The 23,523-nt window shown below is 38.8% G+C and overlaps 2 protein-coding genes across 3 annotated transcripts; one reads left to right on the top strand and one right to left on the bottom strand.

Annotated features, from left to right (window-relative positions):
- The first annotated feature begins 743 nt into the window (after positions 1-743).
- thoc1 (THO complex 1) lies at positions 744-12,022 on the top strand. 2 transcript variants are annotated; one of them, XM_081375195.1, is made up of 21 exons: positions 744-899; positions 1,320-1,393; positions 1,533-1,593; positions 1,697-1,766; positions 1,845-1,963; positions 4,135-4,183; positions 4,833-4,928; positions 5,009-5,091; positions 6,531-6,604; positions 7,072-7,180; positions 7,644-7,778; positions 7,873-7,973; positions 8,084-8,150; positions 8,755-8,805; positions 8,948-9,018; positions 9,250-9,345; positions 9,434-9,499; positions 9,575-9,658; positions 9,740-9,887; positions 10,501-10,585; positions 11,660-12,022. In XM_081375195.1, the coding sequence occupies exons 1-21, from the start codon at positions 849-851 to the stop codon at positions 11,935-11,937; spliced, it is 1,968 nt and encodes a 655-aa protein (XP_081231321.1). In that variant the 5' UTR covers positions 744-848; the 3' UTR covers positions 11,938-12,022. The 2 variants fall into 2 exon arrangements, 1 of the variants encoding a protein (XP_081231321.1); XR_014030819.1 differs by lacking the exon at positions 11,660-12,022 and adding an exon at positions 11,395-11,544 and having other exon boundaries at positions 754-899; positions 10,501-11,253.
- Position 12,023: 1 nt separating this feature from the next.
- usp14 (ubiquitin specific peptidase 14 (tRNA-guanine transglycosylase)) lies at positions 12,024-23,252 on the bottom strand. Its single transcript, XM_081375197.1, has 16 exons — positions 22,797-23,252; positions 20,234-20,379; positions 20,111-20,143; positions 19,198-19,302; positions 18,991-19,094; positions 18,838-18,896; positions 18,525-18,655; positions 18,344-18,424; positions 16,609-16,691; positions 15,120-15,234; positions 14,972-15,037; positions 14,754-14,846; positions 14,529-14,660; positions 14,390-14,450; positions 14,190-14,297; positions 12,024-12,776 (listed from the first exon to the last, which is right to left on the bottom strand). The coding sequence occupies exons 1-16, from the start codon at positions 22,810-22,812 to the stop codon at positions 12,640-12,642; spliced, it is 1,470 nt and encodes a 489-aa protein (XP_081231323.1). The 5' UTR covers positions 22,813-23,252; the 3' UTR covers positions 12,024-12,639.
- Between the last annotated feature and the right edge of the window lie 271 nt (positions 23,253-23,523).

The raw sequence follows: 23,523 nt of genomic DNA, 5'->3' as shown, positions 1-23,523 counted from the left end.
TATTCCAAGTTTGCAGTTCTCTAGTTTTATTCATTTTGAGGAATACTGTTTTTGTGCAAGTAAAGTCACTTTTATTTATATAGCGCTTTATACAGTACAAAGGTTTCAAAGCAGCTTTACAGAGATAAACATGAAAATAACGATTCAGTGATGGAAACAGAATTCAATTCTGCTGTAGGCTAAAGCAGCTCAAAAAAAGACAGTTGTAAACAACAGTCATCATTCAGTTGAAATTAATTCGGTATTAACTGTAAAATGCATTAATTATGAGATGAGTTCAGTTCATCTATAAAAGCAGCTCTGGAGAAAACAGTGATGTCCAGCTCAGTTCAGCTCTCATCCAATAGTGTATGATATAATAGCCAATAACGTTGTTGTGTATTAAAGTGTATGACGACGAGTAAATGTCTTCTCACATTTAGTCTAGAACTACAGTAAGCATCATGTTCACACAGCGCACACAACACTCCTGATTTCAGGAGAGCTGTCGACAATACATGGGAAAACACTAACTTGAGTTTCTATTTTGAAAAGTAACTCAGATGTTTTGATGTAAATTTAACAGTAATGCATTACTTTACTAGTTACTTAAACAAATCTGGAAAACAATAAAGAGATCAAAGAACCGTACTGTTATTGATCTGCAAAGCTGGTATATTGAATAATATATTATAATGTGAGACATATTGCATCAGATTGCAGGGAAAGAAAAGAAAAATCGAAAGAAATAACTCACGGTTCAGTCCAGTAGGTGGAGATATGCGCATAAAATGTGTATCGCCAGTAAACGAAGAAGAAGGAGAACCGGAAGTAGAGCGAGACAGACAAAGCGCCAGTAAAGAGTGAAGATGTCTCCTCCGTCTCTCTTCGACTTCACCGAAGCCAGAGATACATTTACGGTAAATTATTAGTGGAGTGTCATCACAACTATGTTCAAATAAAAATTGTTCTTTTGTTTTGTTTTTCTTTCTGTCTCTTGTCTAATGTAATATTAGACCTTATCGTTTTATATGTTTATAATTAATTAGGCCTATTGGACACATATATGTCATATGTACAGTGATTTGTTGGTGATTGCTTTAAAAACGATGATGATGTTTGTGAAGGCCATGATAATGCCTTCTTATTAATTGAAAAACATGGTATTAATATGCAACATGGCCAAAATAAAATTTTCAGCTTAATAAAACTTTATTACTTTGGTGTTATTATTATTATCCATGTAATCATCATCATGCTTTTATTGCTTGTGTCATAATGCAATCACATCAGTCAGTTGCTCAGCCGAAGTCATGCTGTTTTCTGTGTGTTGTTTGCAGGCTGCCACTAAAAGTGCTGTGGACATCAGGAACTGTAAACCCCTGACCAGCGCGTTCAGTCATCTGCCTGGAAAGTAATAATTGCTTTTTATTAATATATTATCATGCTTTAAATTGTGCTGCAGGGAGTTGGTTTATTGCGCTTGAACTCCAGTGATGTGTTTGAATGTGTATTAGTTTCGTATTGCTGTTGAGATGTGTGATTGTTCACAGTGAAACTGAGAAGAAGGCCACTCTCGATCAAGCTCTGCGTGGGGTTCTTGAAGAGCAAATAGTGAGTCCATGTGTGCATTATTTCTTATCATGTTCATCTTGGAACATTGGCATGCATGCAATTATTTTGCGTACGAGTCCGATGATTGCATTTTATGTTGCAGGTGAAGCAGAAAGTGAATGTTGAAGATTTCCTTTCTCTGATCTACATCAGTATAGATGGCGTGACTGAAGGTACACCTGTTAGTCTGCACATACAGCAGTGCGTATGAAAACTGATCTGCAGATCATCAATCTCTCGTGTCTACACAGGCATCTGCTCTGCTACCACTCCTTTCCTTCTGCTGGGAGACGTTCTGGACTGTCTTCCTCTGGATCAGTGTGACAAGATCTTCTCCTTTGTTGAAGAAAATGTCTCTACATGGAAGTCTGTAAGTTTGGAGCTTTTAGTTGGTAGGGCTTCGTTTGTGTTAGTTATAGATATAAATTAGACAGATATTTAGAGGCCAGGTGCCAAAGGAGTGTCGAAACCTGTTGTATTGGTTATGCCTGGCTCACACTACAGGAGTTTTAAAATCCTAACCGATTTTGAAATCTGGTTGAAGCACACACTTAAGGAGAATCTTTGCAGATTTTCTTCCCCCAAATCTTAAACATGCTCACACTACAAGGTTTGAAAATCGCGGTGCACCACACACTACAAAATGTTATTAAGATTATCGTGCCAGAGGAAGCGTCTCACGTGATCTCACGCAGCAGATCTGAAGTGTAAAAACATGGAAACATATGGGATATGCATTGCCATGAGACACACACGCATGCACGCACATACACACGCACAGAGACTTTGAACCTACCGGTACTTTGAGTTAAGAGCTTAGATCGGGCCCAAAAAAATCAAGCCCGACCCCTACCCGAGCCCATGCACGTTGTGTCCGAGCCCGGCCCGACACAACACAACACAACACAACACAACACATTAACATAACTGTAATTATGAGCCCGAGCCCGATTTAAACCCGACCATTTTTTTTAATACGTGGGCCAGGGGCGGTGCGAGATATTTTTTTAACGAGGGGGTGCTAGATAGCATATAAATACTATTGCAAAAATTGTCCACTTAATATTTAATATTCAATCATTTTAATTGTCACAATTAAAGTAGCCTATTCGTTTTATTAAATTGACCAAGCACAACATTCAGCATTCAATCAAATATTAATTAAAGATTTATTATTATTAGGCTAATAATGTTAACATAATATACTATCGTTATTTCGGCATATTATGTGTGCGTGCAACAAGCTAGATGTGCATTTTTAAATCCGGTGATGCGTGCATTGATTTTGAAATCCACGCGCTTTTTAACGCGCTTTTTAGTTTCGGTTTCATTACTGAACATGTAACGTTTGTGCCTGCTGACCACAGCGTAATACTTATTTATTTAGCAATAAATAAATGGAGATAAAAACGCATATCGAGTTGAGTCATTTAAAATTATCTCAAGGGAAATTCCTTCAGCACGACAGCCCTGCTGTCTTTTTGACAGCACTGACGTAATCACAATCTTGCTCATCCCGATAAATATCAAACATGTTTGATATGATCGGGGCGAGCCCGATTTGTGTGAGAGCAGATCGGGAGGGGCAAGATTCGATCTGTGAACGCCTCACATTACCAGATAATCTGCGCCGAACATCGGAACCGATCGAGGTCCTCGACAAGATTTTTTCTCAGATTCTCGGGAGGGGTAAATCGGGCATAAATCGGCCTAAAACTCCTGTAGTGTGAGCCAGGCATTAGTTTTCTTATTATTCTTCCACCACTGAAGTCTATAGCAGCCCATAGAACCGAAAGTTGTGAAATGTTACACATAGGACAGTTGTCCCATAGAAAATTAGTAATCTCTATTTCAAACCATCCAGTGCCACCAACAGCTCACATTTTCACACGTATATTGCTAAAACTTTTGAGCTGAGTTGAATGTTTCTATATCCACCTGAAGTTTTTCAGAAAAACCTTTGTTTTCAAATCTGTGCAAGAAGGTTCAGGCAGTCTTTCTAAGTTTCTAATGTCGTCATCATTAGAAAATGCTGGCAAAAACGTATAGAAAGTTATGTTTTTACACCAGCGTTTCTCACAGTTGATGACAAAACCCATTAGGGTAGTCAACAGGTTCAGCACAGTTGCTTAAACTGAACAGTTTGTCCAAAAACCAGGAGACTAGTCTACTTGGATTCAGTGTGGCAGACCGAGCAATGCTTAAATCAGTGGAGCTGTACATTATTTTACCATGTTGGCCATTTTGGGTATCAACAATTTAGAATTTTATAGTAAAATGCATTATTTCAACTCATTTGCCCAATCAGAAAAGAAACCACTGATGTAACCTTGCTGATTGTGTTCTTGTGTATCTTGTGGAATATGTTAAAACGTAGAGTTCATGTGCCAAAGGGATGCTGACAAAAGTAGGGGTAATGCCACTTTTTTGTTAATGGATATGGCTATCATAACGAAATGAGATATTTACACCATTATTCAGTGTATTTGTTTTGCAGCTAAGGCTATATTTATGTGTTTGCTCTGTCTTTCATGTTCACAGAATACGTTTTACTCCGCTGGAAAAAATTACTTGTTAAGAATGTGCAATGGTGAGTTTCAAGTTTATTTATATCTATATATTTATATATTTAACACTTGATCCAGTCCAAACTGCTTCAAAGCCGTTTTACTGTAGAAATCTGTGCAAATCTTTCTTAATTTTAACATCTAAGCAGTCCTACTGAGACTAATAGTGTCAGGGAATACGTTTTCTTCCTGGTTTTACAGTATACTGTCAATCATCAAAATAAGTTAAGCAATTTTCAACTTTTTTTTATAAGTTATACAAGATTCAACTCATTTGAGTCAGTTTAATGTAATTTAAGTTGAAATTACTTAAACGTCGAAGTTGATTGTACTTCAAAATTTAAGGCAGCAACTTTATTTAATTGATTGTATTTCTCTTAAAATGTAAACACTAAAGCTTCAAACAGCTCTTTTCTCTTGGATACAAATCACACACAGGGGTTGTAGTTTGTCTGTCAGTGGGAGTCCAGTTGATTGATGTTAAAAAGAAGGGTCTGTAGTCTAGATTTAAACTGGCAGATTTTTTTAATGGAAAACTAATCTAGCTCCCACAGACGGATTTGCTGTTCAGAGACTTATGAACTGGCCATGTGCACACACTCGAGTCAAGTACATCAGTATTCTTTACGACTGTGCTGGAGGAGCCTGACATGACCACGTGTTTGTCCACAGACCTCCTCAGAAGACTCTCTAAGTCTCAGAATACTGTGTTCTGTGGACGAATCCAGCTGTTTTTAGCACGTCTCTTCCCTCTGTCTGAAAAATCAGGTATACTTTTTTACATTAGTTGTTTTTCTTAGTTCTTTGCTCATTGGTTGTTTTTGACAGGTTTGTCCTCTGTGTTACAGGACTGAACTTACAGAGTCAGTTCAACCTTGATAACATCACCGTGTTCAACAAGAATGAGCAGGATAGCACTCTTGGACTGCAGGTAAAGTTATGACGCATGTTGGGCTTGATTTACCTGCATGTGAGAAGATATTGTTAAATGTCAGTTCTGTGGTGAAAGTCAAGGTGTTAATGTTGCTTGTGTCGGTTTCCTGTTTTTAATATGCTTTAAGACAATCCATGTGTAAATTCATAAGTCAATACCATTGCTGAGTATTTTCAGTGAACCAAAGGCAGTCTCAAAAACACAGTTTGAAATCGCTGGTGTTCCTGACGTCACAAACATGTAACCAATCCGGTCAACATGCGGCGGGGCTTTTCTCCACTGAAGTTGTTCAAAGCGTTTCTGATGCTGATTGTTAGAACTCTGAGATGGTGAACGCGAACATGGTTTGTGTAACATAAGCATCACATTATTAGCTGTTTGATAACGTAGTCAACCAAAAGGCTAATCACATTAATTACCGTTATGTGTCCGAAATTGTAAAAAGCGATACATAAAACGCATTACCAGACATGGACTTGTATGCGAGCCTGTATAATTCACTCTTCCTCTGCTTCTTCTGAATCAGTTTCTGGCTCAAACATATTTGGCTGAAGTAAACCTATACATCCACTTGCCATTGTGCAGCGTTTACTACAGTGAATCTGAGCGAGTGGATCAGCTGATCTGCTGTGTTTGAGTGGAGGCGGAGACTAATATGCATATTCATGTAGATCTACATATACAAAATGAAGCAAGGGTGTAGAGATACATTCAAGCTAATTGAAAGCGCGAAGAAGAAATTTTCACAGGAAAAAAAACGCTTCATTTTGGTGATCAAATATGAGTTTATGGGATAAAATTATTGGCTGCAGGGGGACATCAGAAAATCCATGTTCTTTATGTTCAATATTGCATAAAAAAATGCTGGATGGAAATGACGATGTGCATAAATTCAATTGAGGCAGATAAATGTTTTATCCCAATAAAAAAAGGTGTTCTCAATGTCCTCTTAGAAGACATGGCATAAACTATGATGGAAACGCATTTACCGAATCAAACGCATTCGCACAGCATCTCAAATCTTGGTTTGATCCTTCTGAAATGCCTGAGCCAAAGTCTGCCATCGGGATGATTTGGTTCATTTCCCTGCCAGAAGAGTCCCGAACACCAGGCGTCCGAACGCAGGAGAACATGACAGCGTTTATTGTGTTTCGTCTGCTGCTCGGAGGCATTTATGATGGAGAAGAGAAGAGACAGTTTCTTGCCCGATTGCAGCAACTTCCATTTTTATATAGATATTTTGTGCCAATTTCCCTGGAAGTGATGATTTTGTCCTCTTGAACACATGGGGTGGAAACGCTGCTTGTTTTACTGATATTCCAATTTTGCACATAAGTTAAATGCACATCTTGAATGGAAACACAGCCAGGTAGACATCTATAGAGAGTTGTTCATCAGATGTCAGACATGTTTTTGTGTGTGTGTTTTTTTCCCAGCATGCAGAAGTTAAGGAGGATGGGATGGAGGTGGAGGAGGGAGAGATGGGTGATGAAGATGCACCTGCTCCGTGGTAAAAGATATTCGAGATTTAAGTTACAAAGTCAGTGGCTGCATCCGAAATCGCATACTTCCCTACTATATAGTAGGCGAAAAACAGTATGTGACAAGAGTAGTATGTCTGAATTCACAGTACTCATCAAAGAGTAGACAAAAAGTACCCGGATCACCCACTTCTTCAGGTGAGATTCTGAAGTGTGCATATGATGAACACTTTACTATCCCATGAGGCCACAGGAGAGGATTTGTGAATGACAGTGAAGTGATGTAACTGGCGCCGGTAGGTCACATGATAATGACATCATAGAGGATGCAGTACGTCCAGATTACATTCATACTTTGCGAGCGCTAAAGAAGAACGATCCATATAGTAAATAGAGTATGTGATTTCGGACGCAGCCCAAGTCTTGCGTTTGCTTTATTTAGCCTGTTATCAGACTCTAGTTTGTTAGTCTAATTCAGAGGGCTTTTGTTTTGTAGCTCCATTCCTATTGACTACAACTTGTACAGAAAATTCTGGACGCTGCAGGACTATTTCAGAAACCCTGTACAATGCTACGACAAGTTCTCATGGATGACTTTCCTTAAGGTATTTGATTTTTTATTTATTTTTTTAAATCCAAAACAATATACAAAAATCGGTTACACTTTATTTTAAAGTGACATTGTTAAAGTGTAATTACACAAACGTACTGAGTAATATTAATTAACTGTACTTACTACAGGTTAAGTACTTACTTAAGGGCAAAGTGGTAATAGTTCATGAATCAACTCTTGAAGAGTTTGCACCACTAAGCCTCTCTTAAAATTTGGTTATTAAATGTAATTTTAAGTCATTTGTCTACATTTAGAAATGTAACCATTTAAGACTAAAGTATATCAACACTGTGATTGTCCGTAGTGGATGTCATGAACTATATCTGCGGTTACTCTGATAGGACCCTTTGTTAGCTTGAGGGGAACTGACTAGAAACATCTGAAAACGGAAAACTGACAGGATTGGTCCACATGCATCATGTTTTAATGTTCCCTCACTTGTATTCTGTGTGCAGTATTCAGATGAGACTCTAGCTGTGTTCAAGAGCTATAAGCTGGATGACATGCAAGCGTCGAAGAGGAAGATGAAGGAGATGAGGACCTCCGCTGGAGACCATGTCTACTTTGCCAAGTTCCTCACCAGTGAGAAAGTCAGTTCTTCAAGTCTTTCAATCAACTACTCAATAAAAAGAAACCTCCAGTCATTGACCTGATAACACAAGGCAATTTCCCATCTCTCTGCAGTTGATGGACCTTCAGTTAAGTGACAGCAACTTCAGACGACACATTCTGCTTCAATACCTCATCCTCTTCCAGTATCTCAAGGGCCAGGTCAAGTTCAAGAGGTCAGGGGAACCCGCACGCTTATCTTTTCCAGCTGTGAAGAGAAGTTTACCCTGCTGTCAGTGTCAATAAATGTTTTGTTTTTTCTGCAATTTGTCTTTAACCTTTGCAGTTCCGGCTGTGTTTTGAATGATGATCAGTCTTTGTGGATTGAGGACACAGCTAAACTAGTCTATCAGGTCAGTCTTAACCTTACATGTCACTGTTTGGAGGTGTGTGCCACATATTAAGAGAGTATACCTATGTTCCCAGATGAAAAAGTGTCCCATGTTCCCAGGGTCCTATGTTCCCCATTTCAGTGGTCTGTTAACACACTGTAAATAAACTTTTTAAAAGTTCAGGACTACATTTTCCCTCTCAATTTATAAACTTCTAACCCTAGCCTAAGGAAGCAATGACCTTTTGTGATATTCCAACCATTTGTTTAAAACCCTTTGACAAGTTCCACAATATCCCATGTCATATTAAGCAAATATAAATGCAGAGCTTTTTCAGGTTCCCCCACTGTAAAAAATAAACCCATAAAATGTACATTAAAAAACAGCATGTGTGGTTGCCAGCACTTTGACATAAAAACATGGTAGCAGCAGCATTTTAAGTTTTATGCGAGTGAACTTAAATTTACTGTATTTCATTAACTTATATGATGTTAACACAATAGGACCCTATGTTTTCTTAAGAACCCTCTGAATCTCGGGAACAGTGGACCCTGGGTACAGCAAACAGGAGTGACCTCTATATTAATCACACCGCTGTGTTATTACTATTTCCTTACCACTGCAGTTACTGAGAGAAACCCCTCCTGATGGTGACAAGTTTGCATCTATGGTTGAGGTAAGCAGTGTCTGTACAGTATGCATATTGGCGAATGGGTTTTAGGTTTCGCTCTCATCTTGTGATGAAATTTAGAAAATGCAGCTTTGTGCTCCAAAAGCTTTTTCATGTCATCTTCATTTATGAATTATGTCTCCAACAGCACATCCTAAACACAGAAGATAACTGGAACTCTTGGAAAAACGAGGGCTGCCCAAGCTTTGTGAAAGAAAGGTATTGAATAAAAAACAGCACACAAACAGCTTTATCCCATTACACATTAGATACACTCTGCATTCATGCGAGGTTAATGATGACTCCTTTTCTAGACTTTATCATATTGTACCTTTATTTTGAAAAAAAAAATCTTCTGTTCATCTCTCATTACGGTAGTTTGCGGTTTTGGTCACTGCTATTTTTGAAGTTCGGAATGAATCTGTGAATCAAATCTTTTGTTTCTCTCAGACCCGCGGAGACCAAACCCATCCGCCCCAGCCGAAAGAGACAAGCACCTGAAGACTTTTTGGGGAAAGGTCCTGATCGCAAAATCATCATGGGAAAGTAAGATAATATTTGATTACTGTGTAACTTCATCGAGACTTCGATTCAGATCTTAATTTGCGTTTCTGCTGTTCTTGACCGTCAACAGTGACGAACTCACAAGACTCTGGAATCTGAACCCTGACAACATGGAGGCCTGCAAGTCAGAAAGCAGGTGTGTGTTTGGCAAACACTTGCTTAGAGGTGTTTAATACGAGACATTTTGCATTAATGCATGTTTTGTTTAAAGGGAATTCATGCCATCGCTGGAGGAGTTTTTTGTAGAAGCTATTGAACAGGCAGATCCATCAAACATGGTGGAGGATGAGTACAAGTACATTAATCATTTACTCTCTTAAATCAACATGATTACAAACTATACCTCAGAATTAATGAATTCTTCGCCTTCCCTCAGAGTTGTGCGCAACTCAAACTACGGCTGGCGAGCCTTGCGATTGCTGTCCAGGAGGAGTCCTCACTTCTTCCAGCCCACCAATCAGCAGTTCAAGAGCCTGGCCGACTATCTGGAGAACATGGTCATCAAACTGGCCAAAGAGCTTCCTGTGAGTGGACATCCACCTTATCAAACACTAGTGGAGTTTTCGAGAAAAGTAGATAACATTCAAACTTGTGCTTGACCAATAGAGCCTTTTCAGTGGCTAATATTGATGGGCTCGCACCGGGTAGCTATTAGCAACTCAGTTATAGGAACTAGCCTCCAGGGTGGACCCCGACTTCTACGTGTTCCTCCTGGCAGTGCTGTCAACACATTTTGCCGCCCTTGGTAAATATGGCCATGGAAAATGTCTTTGGTGTTTATCCTTTGGTTTTTCATTTAAAATATCCACAAAATCTAACCTTTAATAAAATAAAGGTTGATCATCTAATGATGTAGGTGGAATAACAAAAACAATATATCAATTAATCGCATTGGAATTTGCAGCTGTGCCAATAATTTTGGCACATATTTTGGAGAAAAACATTTATTCCACATATATTTTAGTTTTGCTCGTATTTATGAAGGATGCCCGTATTAGTGGAGGACGATGTATAATATAATTTAAATCTATTTAAATGAGACAAACTCACTCAAATATTTTGCTTACTATTTTACTCAAATATTCAGTATTTTATGAATGCATAAATGTGACAGAATGTTTGTTTTTCTTTTAACAGAAAGACCTTCCTTCTGAGGAGATAAAAACCGGAGAGGAGGATGATGATGAGAATGGAGATAACCTGTTGAAAGAAAGCAATGACAGTGAGTGTCTGTTGCTCTTTTTTTATTATTTAACCTCAAAAGCTGTTTTTATTGCGATTGCCTCCACTGGACTCTGTTCACACTAGACTGTTTGGATCAGAACGGCATTATCGAAAGTGGCAGCTGTTGCTAGGTAACAACTTCACTGGAGAACTTCGTGAAATGAATGGTGGTGCTATTAGTAAAACATACAATAAATTACACAATCAACTGACTCAGCAGCCGTCCTCCAAACCTAAGGTAGGGACAGGGTTGGGAACACTGCTTCAGGGCTCAGTGGCGATAACATATCAAGATTTATGACGACACATCACTGCATTTGTAAAATAAAGCTTTTTTCTTTTTGGTCAGAATTCCCAAAAGACACTCAAAATGGCCGGTATGAAAATTGGGCTTGGTTTATCTCTATATGCTACACTAAAAAGTCCAGTCTTGTAGTATTATATATTAAAAAAAAAATCCAATTTAAATGAGCCATTTTTCTTATTTCCTTTCCAAAACTGCACCTCAGGTCATGTGTGATGGAAGGTTGTCCAGTTTCATCTCAACACACCAGTGTTTCAGAGATGAAGCCTCACCTCTACTTTGGCATAAACAACTTTTTTTGCCAGCTTGGCCTCACAATGATCTGAGCCAATTTTCATGATGGACTGAACCGTATAAGACGAGTAGGTTATGGAAATATCTTAAACTGTTATGCATTCAACTCAGAAATTGGTTATAGGCTTTGTTAATGCTAATAATTATTTAATTATAGAGTATCTCAAATCCCTCAACTGCTCAGTCCTATTTTTTTTTTTACCATATAGTTCTATGGGCTGCAAACCTAACAATTACACGAGAGGTCTTTGCCCCTTTGTGGCTTCACCCTTAAAAACAAAAATACAATATGGATGCCCGTGGTTTGCCTCATCTCCATTTGGGGCGAGATCTCCTTTCAGCGAGTCAGTGGAAGTAAGGTAGATTATGAAATCCAAGAACAAGTGGTCACAGGAGATAAACGGCTTCTGCTCTATGAATGGTGTAGATTTAAGAGCGTTTAGTTTGACTCAAAGTGAAATTGTCTTTCTCCAGGTCCCAGCATTCGGAGCAAGGCGGTGACCAACAGTCAGATGGACGAGATCGCAGCCAAGCTCGGGTCCCGGTGGAAGACGCTGGCGGATCAGCTGGAGATGAGCGAGAAGGAGATCCGCGTGATCGAGTCGGACAGCGAGGATGTAGAGCTGCAGGCCAAGATGCTGCTGGTGGCCTGGCAGGACCGAGAAGGCCCTCAAGCCACGATGGAGAGCCTGGTCACGGCCCTCAACGCTGCTGGATTCAGGAACATCACAGATGGCCTCAACGAAACATAACCTTTTTCTTCTTCCGTTTTAACTATTTGATATGTTTTTGCTGTACTTCCATGAGTTGTTTAAATAAATGGTCATTTGAAATGAATCCGTTTTGTTTGTAAAATACACACAAGAGTGTTAATGGCATGTTTATTTGTCTTCACGGTTTATGAAAAGCCAGTAAACAATAACTTATTACAGAGGTAAATTCTCTTTGTTTGATTGTTTCTGAGTATTTCAGGACAGATAAGTTTACAGTGGCATTTGTTGCATGGCAGCTAGAGGACAGAAGCAGTAATTGAGCAGAAAAACATCCTCTCAAAGTGCTCTGATATGAAATCCACCTTTGATAGATCAGACACAACAGATCCCAGTATCATACAACTCCTTGTTTTACATGTCCAAAACTTGTGGCCAAGAGCATCTTTAGATACCAAGTCACTACTTCTGTCTATTGAGCATGAACACCTTTTCACAGGCTTAAAAAATATTCAATGCATATAGAAAACATAAAAAAAAAAAAAGTCCAATAAAAAGGATCAGGTCCATCAATCTATCCATGAAAGGGGGAAAACACCCTTAACAGACACGCCACTTGAGTTGATGCATGAAGAGTTCAGAAATTAAGGTCGTGTTTTTAAAGACACAAATTTATTTGCACATCTATACAGACAGTGCTTTGAAAATGGCAATTATGGTTTAAGTTTCTCCTGTGAAACACCGTTACTCGAGTATTTCCAGACGCCGCGGGCCGTACAGAAGGACGTATGCTATATGCCAATCGCCTCCACCAGACAGCTTCAGGATGTCCTCAGGGGTCACCACGCTGACCTTGTCATCATCAAACTTCATCCATTCATCTGTTCAGAGAGAGAGAAGTATCAGTACAAGATACAACAGCAAAGCACTCTATAGCATTAGCAGGGGGATCCAATCCTGGCTAAAACTACTAATCAAGGTCTTAAAGGGATAGTTCACCCAAAAATGAAAATTCTGTCATCAATTTCTCACCCTCGTGTCATTCCAACCCAATGAGACTTTCATCTTCAAAACACAAATGAAGATCTTTCTGATTAAATCTGAGATTTGTTCAACGTGCTGCGTAACATGATAATGAACCCCATACATCAAGAGAACATGCTTGAGCTTCCGTTTATCATAACTGATGTGTGAGTTAATGAATGTTTTTATATGAATAATGACATGAGAGTGAGTAATTAATGACAGTTTTCATTTGTGGGTGAACTATCCCTTTAAGGAATACTAGAAGCGGTTTAGCTGCTCCTCAACGCAGGACTGGACAACCCCTGCTCTACAGAAATTACATCAGGAGAAATAAACATTGTCCAAAAAAAAAAAAGAAGCCTGAGCCGGAGATTTATCTTCCAAACTTGCCTAGATATATTGAAATATATTTCTGGAATTACCAGGCAGTGTTTGGTAACACACATTATAGTAATCAGATTACTTTTATAAGTAACTAGTTTAAATGTACAGGACGTAGTTGTTATTATAAACGAGTAACCCTGTCACTCTTTCCATTTCCTGAGTGACTGGTGTCCTCGGGATGGGAGTAATGTGGCAGGTGTCCGAGGAGTGCTTTGAGCATGTACATACTGTGGTTCAAGAGCTATGATGAACTCACTGCACACAAAAACATCTATTTGAGACTCGAGTTATTTTGAGATTGCACGCAACAGCCGTAGAGAGCGTGTCATTTTAAACCGTGCTGCGCTAATCACAGTTATTTCCAGCACTTGATCAAACCACTTATTTAAAACATGACTTTTTCTCTCATGTATTTGCATTTGTGCTGAATCTATTGAGCCGTTTTGTACCCCGTGCATTAAAGTGTACCGCCAGGGAGTGATCTGGCTCACATCATGCTCTATGAAACCTGTCTATCTAACTCTACAGCGGCTGATCCAAACACTGCAATTATTTCTTATTCACTAGAATGCAATGTAATGGCTTTCCCCACACATTTTACTTCTACCTTTTCCGCAGCGTTTTATTTATTTTTTCGTGCACGGACGTGCGTAGCTTAGAGGGAACAGTGGGTACATAACTTTCTATAAAAAGCAACTAAAATAATGAGTTACTTTTTAGGGAATAATGAAATATTGTAATGGATTACTTGTAACATTACCCAACCCTAGAAAACCATGCTAACAAGTCATGTTTACAGTTACAAAGGCAAAAATAAAGACTATGCAAGTACGTTTAACAAATAATGAAAGCAAAAACTTGATTTGACAACGACAATACTTGACCTTCTTTCCTTTTAACCCAGCCGACATAGTGGCCAGATGAACTGGATCGGCCCTGGTGCGTCAGAACCGCTTGCAGGTCGTAGTAACCGCTGTTGTTGGAGCCCAAGTCTGTAGAGAAGTAGTTAACAGCTTATAAATCAATCTGCAGACTCAACTTGCAGAACCATGTTGAAATTAGTATCTTTGCAGTGAGTGCTCACCTTCAGAAAAACAGAAGGGTTCATATTTTTTATCCTTTGGAGCCCCAACCTTCTGAATCACCTATTGAATGAGAAACACAATGTTAGATGGCTTTTCAAAAAGCACCAAGTGTTCAGCATGACGTCACAGGACACTTGCTTTCGGCTGCTGTTGCATCTCCAGTTTCTTGTCTTCATCCTCCTTAAACTTTGTCCTCATAGGAAGCATCTTCTCCTGAAGTTCAGGAGTACACAGCTCAAAGACGTCCAGCATAAGAGGAAATTTGACATCCTAAATGCAGCAAAATTAAAGTTTACAATCAATGTATAGATATTTTGGTGACAACACCTGATATCCCAAACCCCTCCTCGGTAAAAGACCCACCTTGAGGACTTTGGCATTCACAGACTCTTTTTCTTTGTAAAAGAACCGCACCATTTGAACCGTGAGGTATGCCGGGAGACGGCTGATTTTGGACTTGAATGCAGAAACATAAAAAGTGACTGTTCATTTTATTCGTGTACGAAAGATGAAACATTGAACAAAGCAGGATTTCTCCACTGACGCCACTAAAGTAAGAAATGCCAAAAGGTAAAACATACCGATTTGATATAGAGGGCGTTTCTTTGTAAGGATGGGGAGAACTTCGTGATGTCCTCCTGTAACCTCTGGATGTAATGAGAGACGGGTCAATATTAACAGGGATTGTGAGCACTGGTGGCTCATCTGCGTACGGGACGTTCCACTCACCAGTCGGAGTCCAGTGGCGAGATACTTCACTTCCTGGTTGATGAAGCAGCTGAGCTGCAGCTGGCTCTCTGAGCCTTTAGTTGGATCCTCGTCCTCTGACTCGGTACATTTCATACTGGACACATTAAGGTTAAGTACCGTAAAAATGTCACACATTCATATCCATGAGCCTGGTGAAAATTAGACTACAAAACACATTACGCTCAGTCTGGCCATCCCCATAATATATCGTTGTGGCTGCTAAGCATAATCGTGCAGTGAATTCAAAAGAGTTACATAATCAAATAGTCAGCAGGATTATAGATCATCCCCCCAAACGTGAAAAGTCCATCATCCTTCTCGTAACAATTTTCTTCAGGAGTTCATTTCTCAGTGTTATCAGAGTAGCGTAAAGCCCAAAGTATTCTTCGGAAAATTAAATATACCCGGGCCATAAGTGAACTCAGACTACAACATCTGATGCGTAATCTGTCCATGTCCACCTCCCAAACACCAGCACATATCAATCATATGACTATCTATTTATTTATTTATCTTTAGGCCAGGCTGCCAACAAGCAATTACTTAGGATCAAGGTGTGAATAATTTTAATCGTTTTACTAAATCCAAATCAGGTTCTGGAGGTTCGGGGGAATGATTCACTTAAGCAGGTAAACATTAGGGTTGGGTATCGATTGAATTTGACCAATTCCAATTCTGCTTATCGATTCTGATTCTAATCGATTACTATTTTCAATTCCAATAAAGAAATAAAGTTAATTATCCAAAATTTGTCTTAGTCTTTTTGCAAAGCATTTCATTGTAGCTGAATACCATAACCAAAAAAAATCAGCAGGCTAAAGAATACGTAGACAAGAAATGTTTGCCTATATGGTTTAAAAATACCATAGCAAAAACAACTAGCCTAACTAATATTAATTTCAAGTATTTATTAAAGACAAGTAAACACTTCATTTTATTTGTTCTTTTTAAATTACTATCGCATAAAAAAACGCAACTAAACAAAGATACCACTGAAATAAACAGGTATTAAGGTACAGAAATCAAATGTAAAAGCACTGCACTTTATAAATAAAACATACATTACAAATATAGTTAAGGTTATTCAGTTTTTTGTTTGAGGATCTTTTGACGTTTTTGTGTTCATTTGTCCGTTCAAGTGCAAAAAGACGCGGAAGGAACAAAGTATCACGCAGTACACAGTATAAGAGACGGCTTTCTGTGCGCGTGCTTTGGAAGTGTGTGCAGCACAGAAAACAGTGGGCGAGTCTTCTAGCGCTTAAATGGTTTAAAGCCATATTAAGATGCACACAAAGGAAGCGATAAGAGGAATCGAACATGTATCTGATTCTTGACCTTAAGTATTCGATTTTCGATTCCCAACCCTAGTAAACATTGAAGTAAAAACAGAGGCAGCCCTCATAATCACTGACTGAGAGAGAGCACATGCTGATATAGACTTGTACAACAGGCACTTATCAAAGGATACGTAGTTTCAATTTCAACACCAAAATACTGATCGATGAAATTCTTCTTTTTTGCGGCGACAGCAGCTCCACTATCACTGTCAGTCTGTTATTCCACCAAAAACAAACAGAGAAAAATGTATACATTTGTAAAATAGTTTTTTAGCTTCCAGACAAATATGAGAAAGACCCATTTTATTACATTAAATTCTCTGCATTTCTGTAATGAAAGAGTTTGAATATATTAGGGTTCTCACGGTACTAAAATTCCAGTAGTCGTTACAAATACCAGTGAAATTTCACGGTTGTCAGTAGCAATTTCAATACCATAGCAAGAACTAATTTACTATTTTATTGAACTATGTGAAAATACAAATATTAATTCAATTCGATGAGTTTAATTATGATGATACTAATTATAAGGAAATAAAAAACCTTTTTAAATGTATTAAGTAAACATTTCTTATAAAAAGATAGAACAAGTGGCAGGTCAATTAGTGTTCATTTACACTCTAAGACTTAATGTCCATCTATTTCGACGTACAGTATCAGACTGCTTCGTCCCATCTGTTGCTATGGTTATATCCCTGTCAATCATTGCAGTTTTGGATTCAATCGCGCAATTCAAAACAGATGTAAAGAAGCTTTGCAGTGTACACTAGGGATGTCAATTTACACAAATTCCCATGATCAATCGTTGTTTAAATTAACGATCAATTAATCATTAGCATTAATATTGCAATACATGTCCACTGCAGTGGCATATCGCCAACAGCATGACGGGTGTGCAAATCTGCTCAAAACGCCATGTTCCTCACTAAATGAATGATATTTGTTTGTAATCTAAATAAAGGGCAGGTGGGATTGTAAAATGAGTTGATGTGATTGATCATTTCATTAAATTACTTATTTACTAATCAAATATAACGACTACACCGTCACTTCAGATTACGCATGCTTGTCTCCTGTTGTGGATTCACAACGATATATTACAATATAGTTCTCTCTATCATGTTATGTAATATGTCAGTCCGTAATATTACGCTGTAATATGTCAAATACGGCGTATTTTGCTACCTCATTCATTCTCAGCCAAAGCATCCTATATGAGATCAATCAGATATATAGGCCTACACAAAACAAACAGTATTACAACTTACATTTGTACAAAACAAAAGGCTGTGAATGCACATGCAAACGTATAGTCATGAAGTTGTAATGCTAGCCTAAATGGTCCCAAACATAACTTCAGTGCACTCGCTTTTTTTTACTCACGTCTGCTTTACGTGTTTCGTGGTTGAGCAGCACGTATGCGCATGAACCAGCTTAATCGACGAGTTATCGATAATAGTTAATCAATTATTATCGACAAATAATCGATCATCGACTAATCATTAGCATCCCTAGTGTACTCGATTAGATACACACTACTGTGAAAACTCCCGATATTGTCAAAAAAAGCTGTCCACACTGCACAAATTAATCTCTTATTTACATCGCCTTTACACTTTTTTGGTAATAAAGGATTCACGAGCATGTTGAGTGGATTATGACTTATCTGATTGGCAGTCATGCGCAACATAAGTCTGTGATTGGCTACAATGATCAACGCTTCAAAAACACGTTGTAAATAGAAACCTTTGATGCTCCTCAGTGTTCAATACCAACTTGTAAACAAAATATCTGTACTTCTGAATGAATATATGTATATAATATATGTGTGTGTATATATATATATATAAAATACAGCAGCCTTGCCTCTGGTGGGGTTTCTAATTCTTCAGGTTCTAATTTCTGCTGAAGGACCCGCATCATCTGGACCCAGCACTCATTGGCATCCTGAGTAAATGGAAAAATACATATATATAAAAAAAAAACGTTCCACTTTGACAGAATATATTCTGCTTAAACGTATTAAGCCAAAGATATGTGACCTGACCTGCTGAAGGTACTGGCCCTGGTCTCCTTTTTCGGCAAACTGTGGGAAGGCCATGTGCAGGAACTGCAGCAGAATGATGGGTGGAATGCTTGACGAGGTCTTATCCATGGACTCGTACAAATCACGCAGAGCTAAGAGAAGAATCAAACATGAGCTACATGCGGCCCACAAACCCTGTGCGATTCAGTATGGCTACACAGCTTGACTCTTATATGCTTTAGCTTGGACATACTGATCCCAAATAGTTGGGCAAATAAGTAATCAAAGAGTCAAGAATTTGGTAACCTCACAACTGATAGTGGAAGTTGATCACCTGCTGTGATGTACTGGGAAGGTGCGTTAGCTCCAGAAGACCGCAAGGCACCAGAATACCTACAGATGGAGGCGAATTACCACAAAAACACATTGATGCATTACACCACATAACATCTGTGGACTTGACATGAAGGCCATGCCTAAACTGTACCTCCTGAGAGCGCCTTTGAGCTCAGGCACGGAGCGTAGACACTGCACTGTTGCATTCATGTAGCATGTGTTGCCCAGATTCGTCAATCCACACGGCAGCTCCATCTGAACATGACACAGATAGCAGAGATGATTTCACAGCTGTGGGCTTGTTTCTCTGATTCCTGCTAAAACACTGTAACAGCAGATCTGTCGGCTGCAAACGTACGGCAGACGCGAGCTGCTCCTCCGTCATGTCCTCTACAAACATGGGCCGCACTACGGGCTCCTCAGGCAGGGCGTCAGCGGAGCCCATCATCAGAAGAGTCATCCCCTACATGGATCAAAACATCTATTTAGCTGAAGAAAACGCACATTTAAAGTCAACATGAAACCATGGAGCCAGACCTGAGTATGCAGTGAAAGCAACTGTATGCAAGTTTTTATTTTTTTCCTAGATTAATATCAGTTTCAAAATGATTCTAATGGTACACTGACTTCTAATAAGCCAAATGTCTTTTGATTCTTTCCCAAGCGCCCCTCTCAACGGAGCAGGTTCAAAATTCAGCTAAATATGACTAAAACTAAATCAAAACTGGCTGTCAAAATTAACACTGTACAATACATAATTAAATGATATGAAATAGGCTAAAAAGGTTTTAGCTAAAAAATAACTAAAATACAGATTGGTTTTTTTGTAGTCGTGCATTATGAAGCACCCTGGTCCTGGAGGAACGCGGGTTCGTGCATTGAGCTGAAATGACAATAAAGTTGCTCACTCGGAAGTTATCAATAAATCTGGCCAATCATTTTGTATTTTGAACTGGAGTTGTGGTAATGGGAATGTATTTATATGATTTATGAACGGCTGTAACATTGTTTTCGGTAGTCCACCAAAACCTGAAGTGCTCCAGCAGTCACGCGATTAGCTGCTACGCTAGTCGACTGCTCGCTGTTATAGACAAGCACATGATTGGCCATCAAACAAACGTATTAAATTAAGGTGTACTGTTGGATTAATTATTGTGGATCTTATGTTACTTTCAATATTTAACTATTAGCTGCTGAACTCTTATTACAGGTCGACTCTTAAAGGGCATTTTCTGAATCTACCAGAAGTCAAGATAAAGCCACATACTTACATTTTTCAACTTGATATTGCCCCACTCATCATCCTGGTGAACAAAAAGTAAAAGAAGTCACACACCTGTAAAAACAGAGGACAGCAAATATGAAAGCTCTCCATTCCAGATCCCAGCCAGTACCTTCAGTGTTCCTCCTTTCACCATGACTTTCTGTCTCTCCGGCTGAACTCCTGTTAGAGCGAAAAGCTGGGCTTTGAACACCATGGGCGGCTCCTCTGTGTTCAGCTCCACCGCATCAAACTTCTCCTTTCCCCATTTCACATTCACTAAGATATTCAAAGAAAAAAACGAAAGAAAAATCAAGACACAACAAATAGTGACACATCAAAATTATTCAGTACCACGCATCTGCACACTGCTGATAGTCTACAGAAAGAGAATGTGTGTGTGTGTGTGTGTGTGTGTGTGTTGCAGCTAATAACACTTCATCAGAAGGCTTTGTATGTTTTTTCTACATTCTCAAATGCCTTGGCCTCATATCCCACATCCAAAGAGCACCGAGATACAGACTTCATACTTTGCGTCTTGTGTTTTAAGAAAAGATGTAGGTTTTAATTAAAGCAGGGGTTTTCAAACTACCCCATGGTTCTCCACACCCAGTACTGCACATTTTAATAACTCATCAGCTGATCTGCAGAGTGCTGGAAACCTGAGCTTGGTGTTTCCAATGGACTTTTTCACAGACAGTGATTTTCACAATTATTGACATAAAATATAAATATTTGATTATTTCTTAATTTTTAAAAATGTATTGTACATTAATAACTACACTTATTAACTTGGTGTTAAAAAAAAGTGTTCAAGAACATAATCGTCACTTCCTGGGAAATTGGTGAGAAATCAAACATCCCCACATGTTGTTTGGGAGGGTTTCAGGGAAAATCCTCCTCCCTCATCCAAAAACAAACTCCAGCATATTCAGATGTCAGACACGACTGGAACTTCAAACGGCACAGGGTTCTGTGGTCAGATCAAACTAATAAAGGGCTTTTTGGCAGCAAACACACCAGATGGGTTCTGTGCAAACAGGGATAAAAAGTCCCCCATGCCCACGGTTAAATATACCGCTGGATCTTTAATGTTGTGGGCATATTTTTCTGCCAGAGGTCCTGGACATCTTGTTCAGATACATGGTATCATGGATTCTAGCAAATACCAACAGATAAAAAAATAGAAACCTGCCGTCTTCTGCTAGAAATCTTATAATGGGCCGTGGTTAGATCTTCCAACAGGACGATGATCCAAAACAAACTCAAAATCAACACAAAAATGAGTCTCTGAACACAAAACCAAGCTTCTGCCATGACTATCTTAGTTCCCTGACCTGAACCCTATAGAAGATGAGTGGGCTGAACTGAAGAGAAGCAGCGCCAGGTCCAGGATGGATCTGGGAATCTGAAGGATCTGGAGAGACACTGTATGGAGGAATGGTCTCTGATCTCCAAACTCATCAGGCATTATAGGAGAAGACTCAGAGCTGTTATCTTGGCAAAAGGAGATTGCAAAAAGTATTTAATAAAAGTGTGCCAATAATTATGCCCAACGTGTTTCGGAGAAAACCATTTCATAATGTGATTTTGCCCCCACTTTCAATTCTTTTACTTCAATGAATGGTGGTTTTTTGTGAATTGTTTGAATTAAGGATCAAAAAGATTAACAATGCAGATTTTTTACAGCCATCTTTGATCATATTTATCAGGGGTGCCAATAATTGTGATCACAACAGCATGCGCATCTTGACAATTCCATCCAGCATTTTTCCTAAATCATTCCCAAAATGCGCATAACAATATGTGGATGGAAACATGGCTCATGATGACACTTGCTGCTTCTGAGAATCCCAGAAATGTGAAAAGGGTCCATAAGGGAAACCTCCCAAATGTGTGGGGACCTGGGAGCAGCTTTAAAGCACATGCTTTACAAGTGACCCAAAAGTAAATATATAATCATCTTTTACTCACCTTCATGTCTTTAGAAACAATACAATTTTATTTCTGCCTAGATTAGTTTGAACCCCCATTAGCACAGCTGACATATGAGACACACAAAACATGCGAACCACATGAGATGCAACAAAAATAACACACGAAAGATGTTACAGCAGTAAGACATATATAAATAATATCGCTTTAACACATTTATCACGGGAAATCCATTGCAGTGAACAAGTAAATCTACAACACACCAGATTTGCAGCACGGCGGACACAACTATGGACACAAGCCATGATGCATCAGTTTTGACGTCTACAAGCTGTTCTGTAGCCAATTTTGCAACAACAAAATGTTTTTAGTGTAAAGTCTGTATCCAGTGTTCAGTAATACTGTCTGTTGATTGAAAGTGCTAATAGGTTAGTTTAGGTAAAGGTGTTTAAATAAAGTGTGAGCCGCCTAGCCGGCATGATAACATGCTTCATCACTAATAACGTTACTCAAGTCTGAACGTTTACATTTCACATCATACATTTCCATATAAAATAGACGCAACGACTAAATACAAGTCACACCAGAACGCTTGCTATGAGATTTGTGCTTCTTGTTTAGCTTTCCCTCTGTTTTTAAACTGAAACCATCAACTGAGGCCTGAAGCTAATGTCTCATGCTAACGGCGCTGCCTCTTCTCAATTACCTATTATCGTTTAAAGACTAACTATGATTTATGTCAAATCATACTGTGAACAGACCTGTAAATACGGGCATCTTTCTGTTTGCTTGTCCTTTAAACAGCTCTACTCCAAAGGCCGGGTTTTAAGTTGGGATGCGGAAGATCTGTGTGTCTTGTAACTTCATTCAAACGACAGCCCACAATGACGCTGCAACTGCATGATGACCAGATCGACGAGCTCGGCTAGCGACTAACTAACCTCGTGCCAGATTACTATGACGAAGGATTGGGGTTTGAATATTAATAAGGTCTTCCTTCTTCTTCTTTTTCTTTTTTTGAGATTTTATTGGCGAAACAACGATGGTCTTCCAGACCTTTCAGCCCTTATTTATGAATATTAATTACATAATGATGAAGGCTTGAATAATTAATGTTAAAAAATCAAGCAGTCCCATTAACAATAAAAAAAAAAAAATCCGTAGACACTAAAAAGTGATACTTGAGCTGATACTGATGACCTACACCCAATGATCATGTGAAAGCACTTATTAGGCCTACATAAATTGATCACTTGTTCATAAATCAAAACTGTGTGTTTTTAAAAAAATGAAAGAAATAATTTTTACACCTTTAACAAAATCCTGTACACTCTGCACACTGAAAAGAGTAACTTAGTGTTTTTACATCTGTGTGTAAATTGGCGTGTATGTTTGTGTGGAGTTACTAAATACAAATAGCGTTTTTTTTTTAAGTTAAAATAGTTTCGAATGAAGTGTTTGCCTTTGCAAGAGACGTGTGACGTTTTG

This window comes from Scardinius erythrophthalmus (genome assembly GCF_964197995.2).
Source record: "Scardinius erythrophthalmus genome assembly, chromosome: 9".
Taxonomy (NCBI): domain Eukaryota; kingdom Metazoa; phylum Chordata; class Actinopteri; order Cypriniformes; family Leuciscidae; genus Scardinius; species Scardinius erythrophthalmus.
The sequence above is the reverse complement of the archived record's forward strand: the minus strand, read 5'-3'. Positions and strand labels throughout refer to the sequence as shown.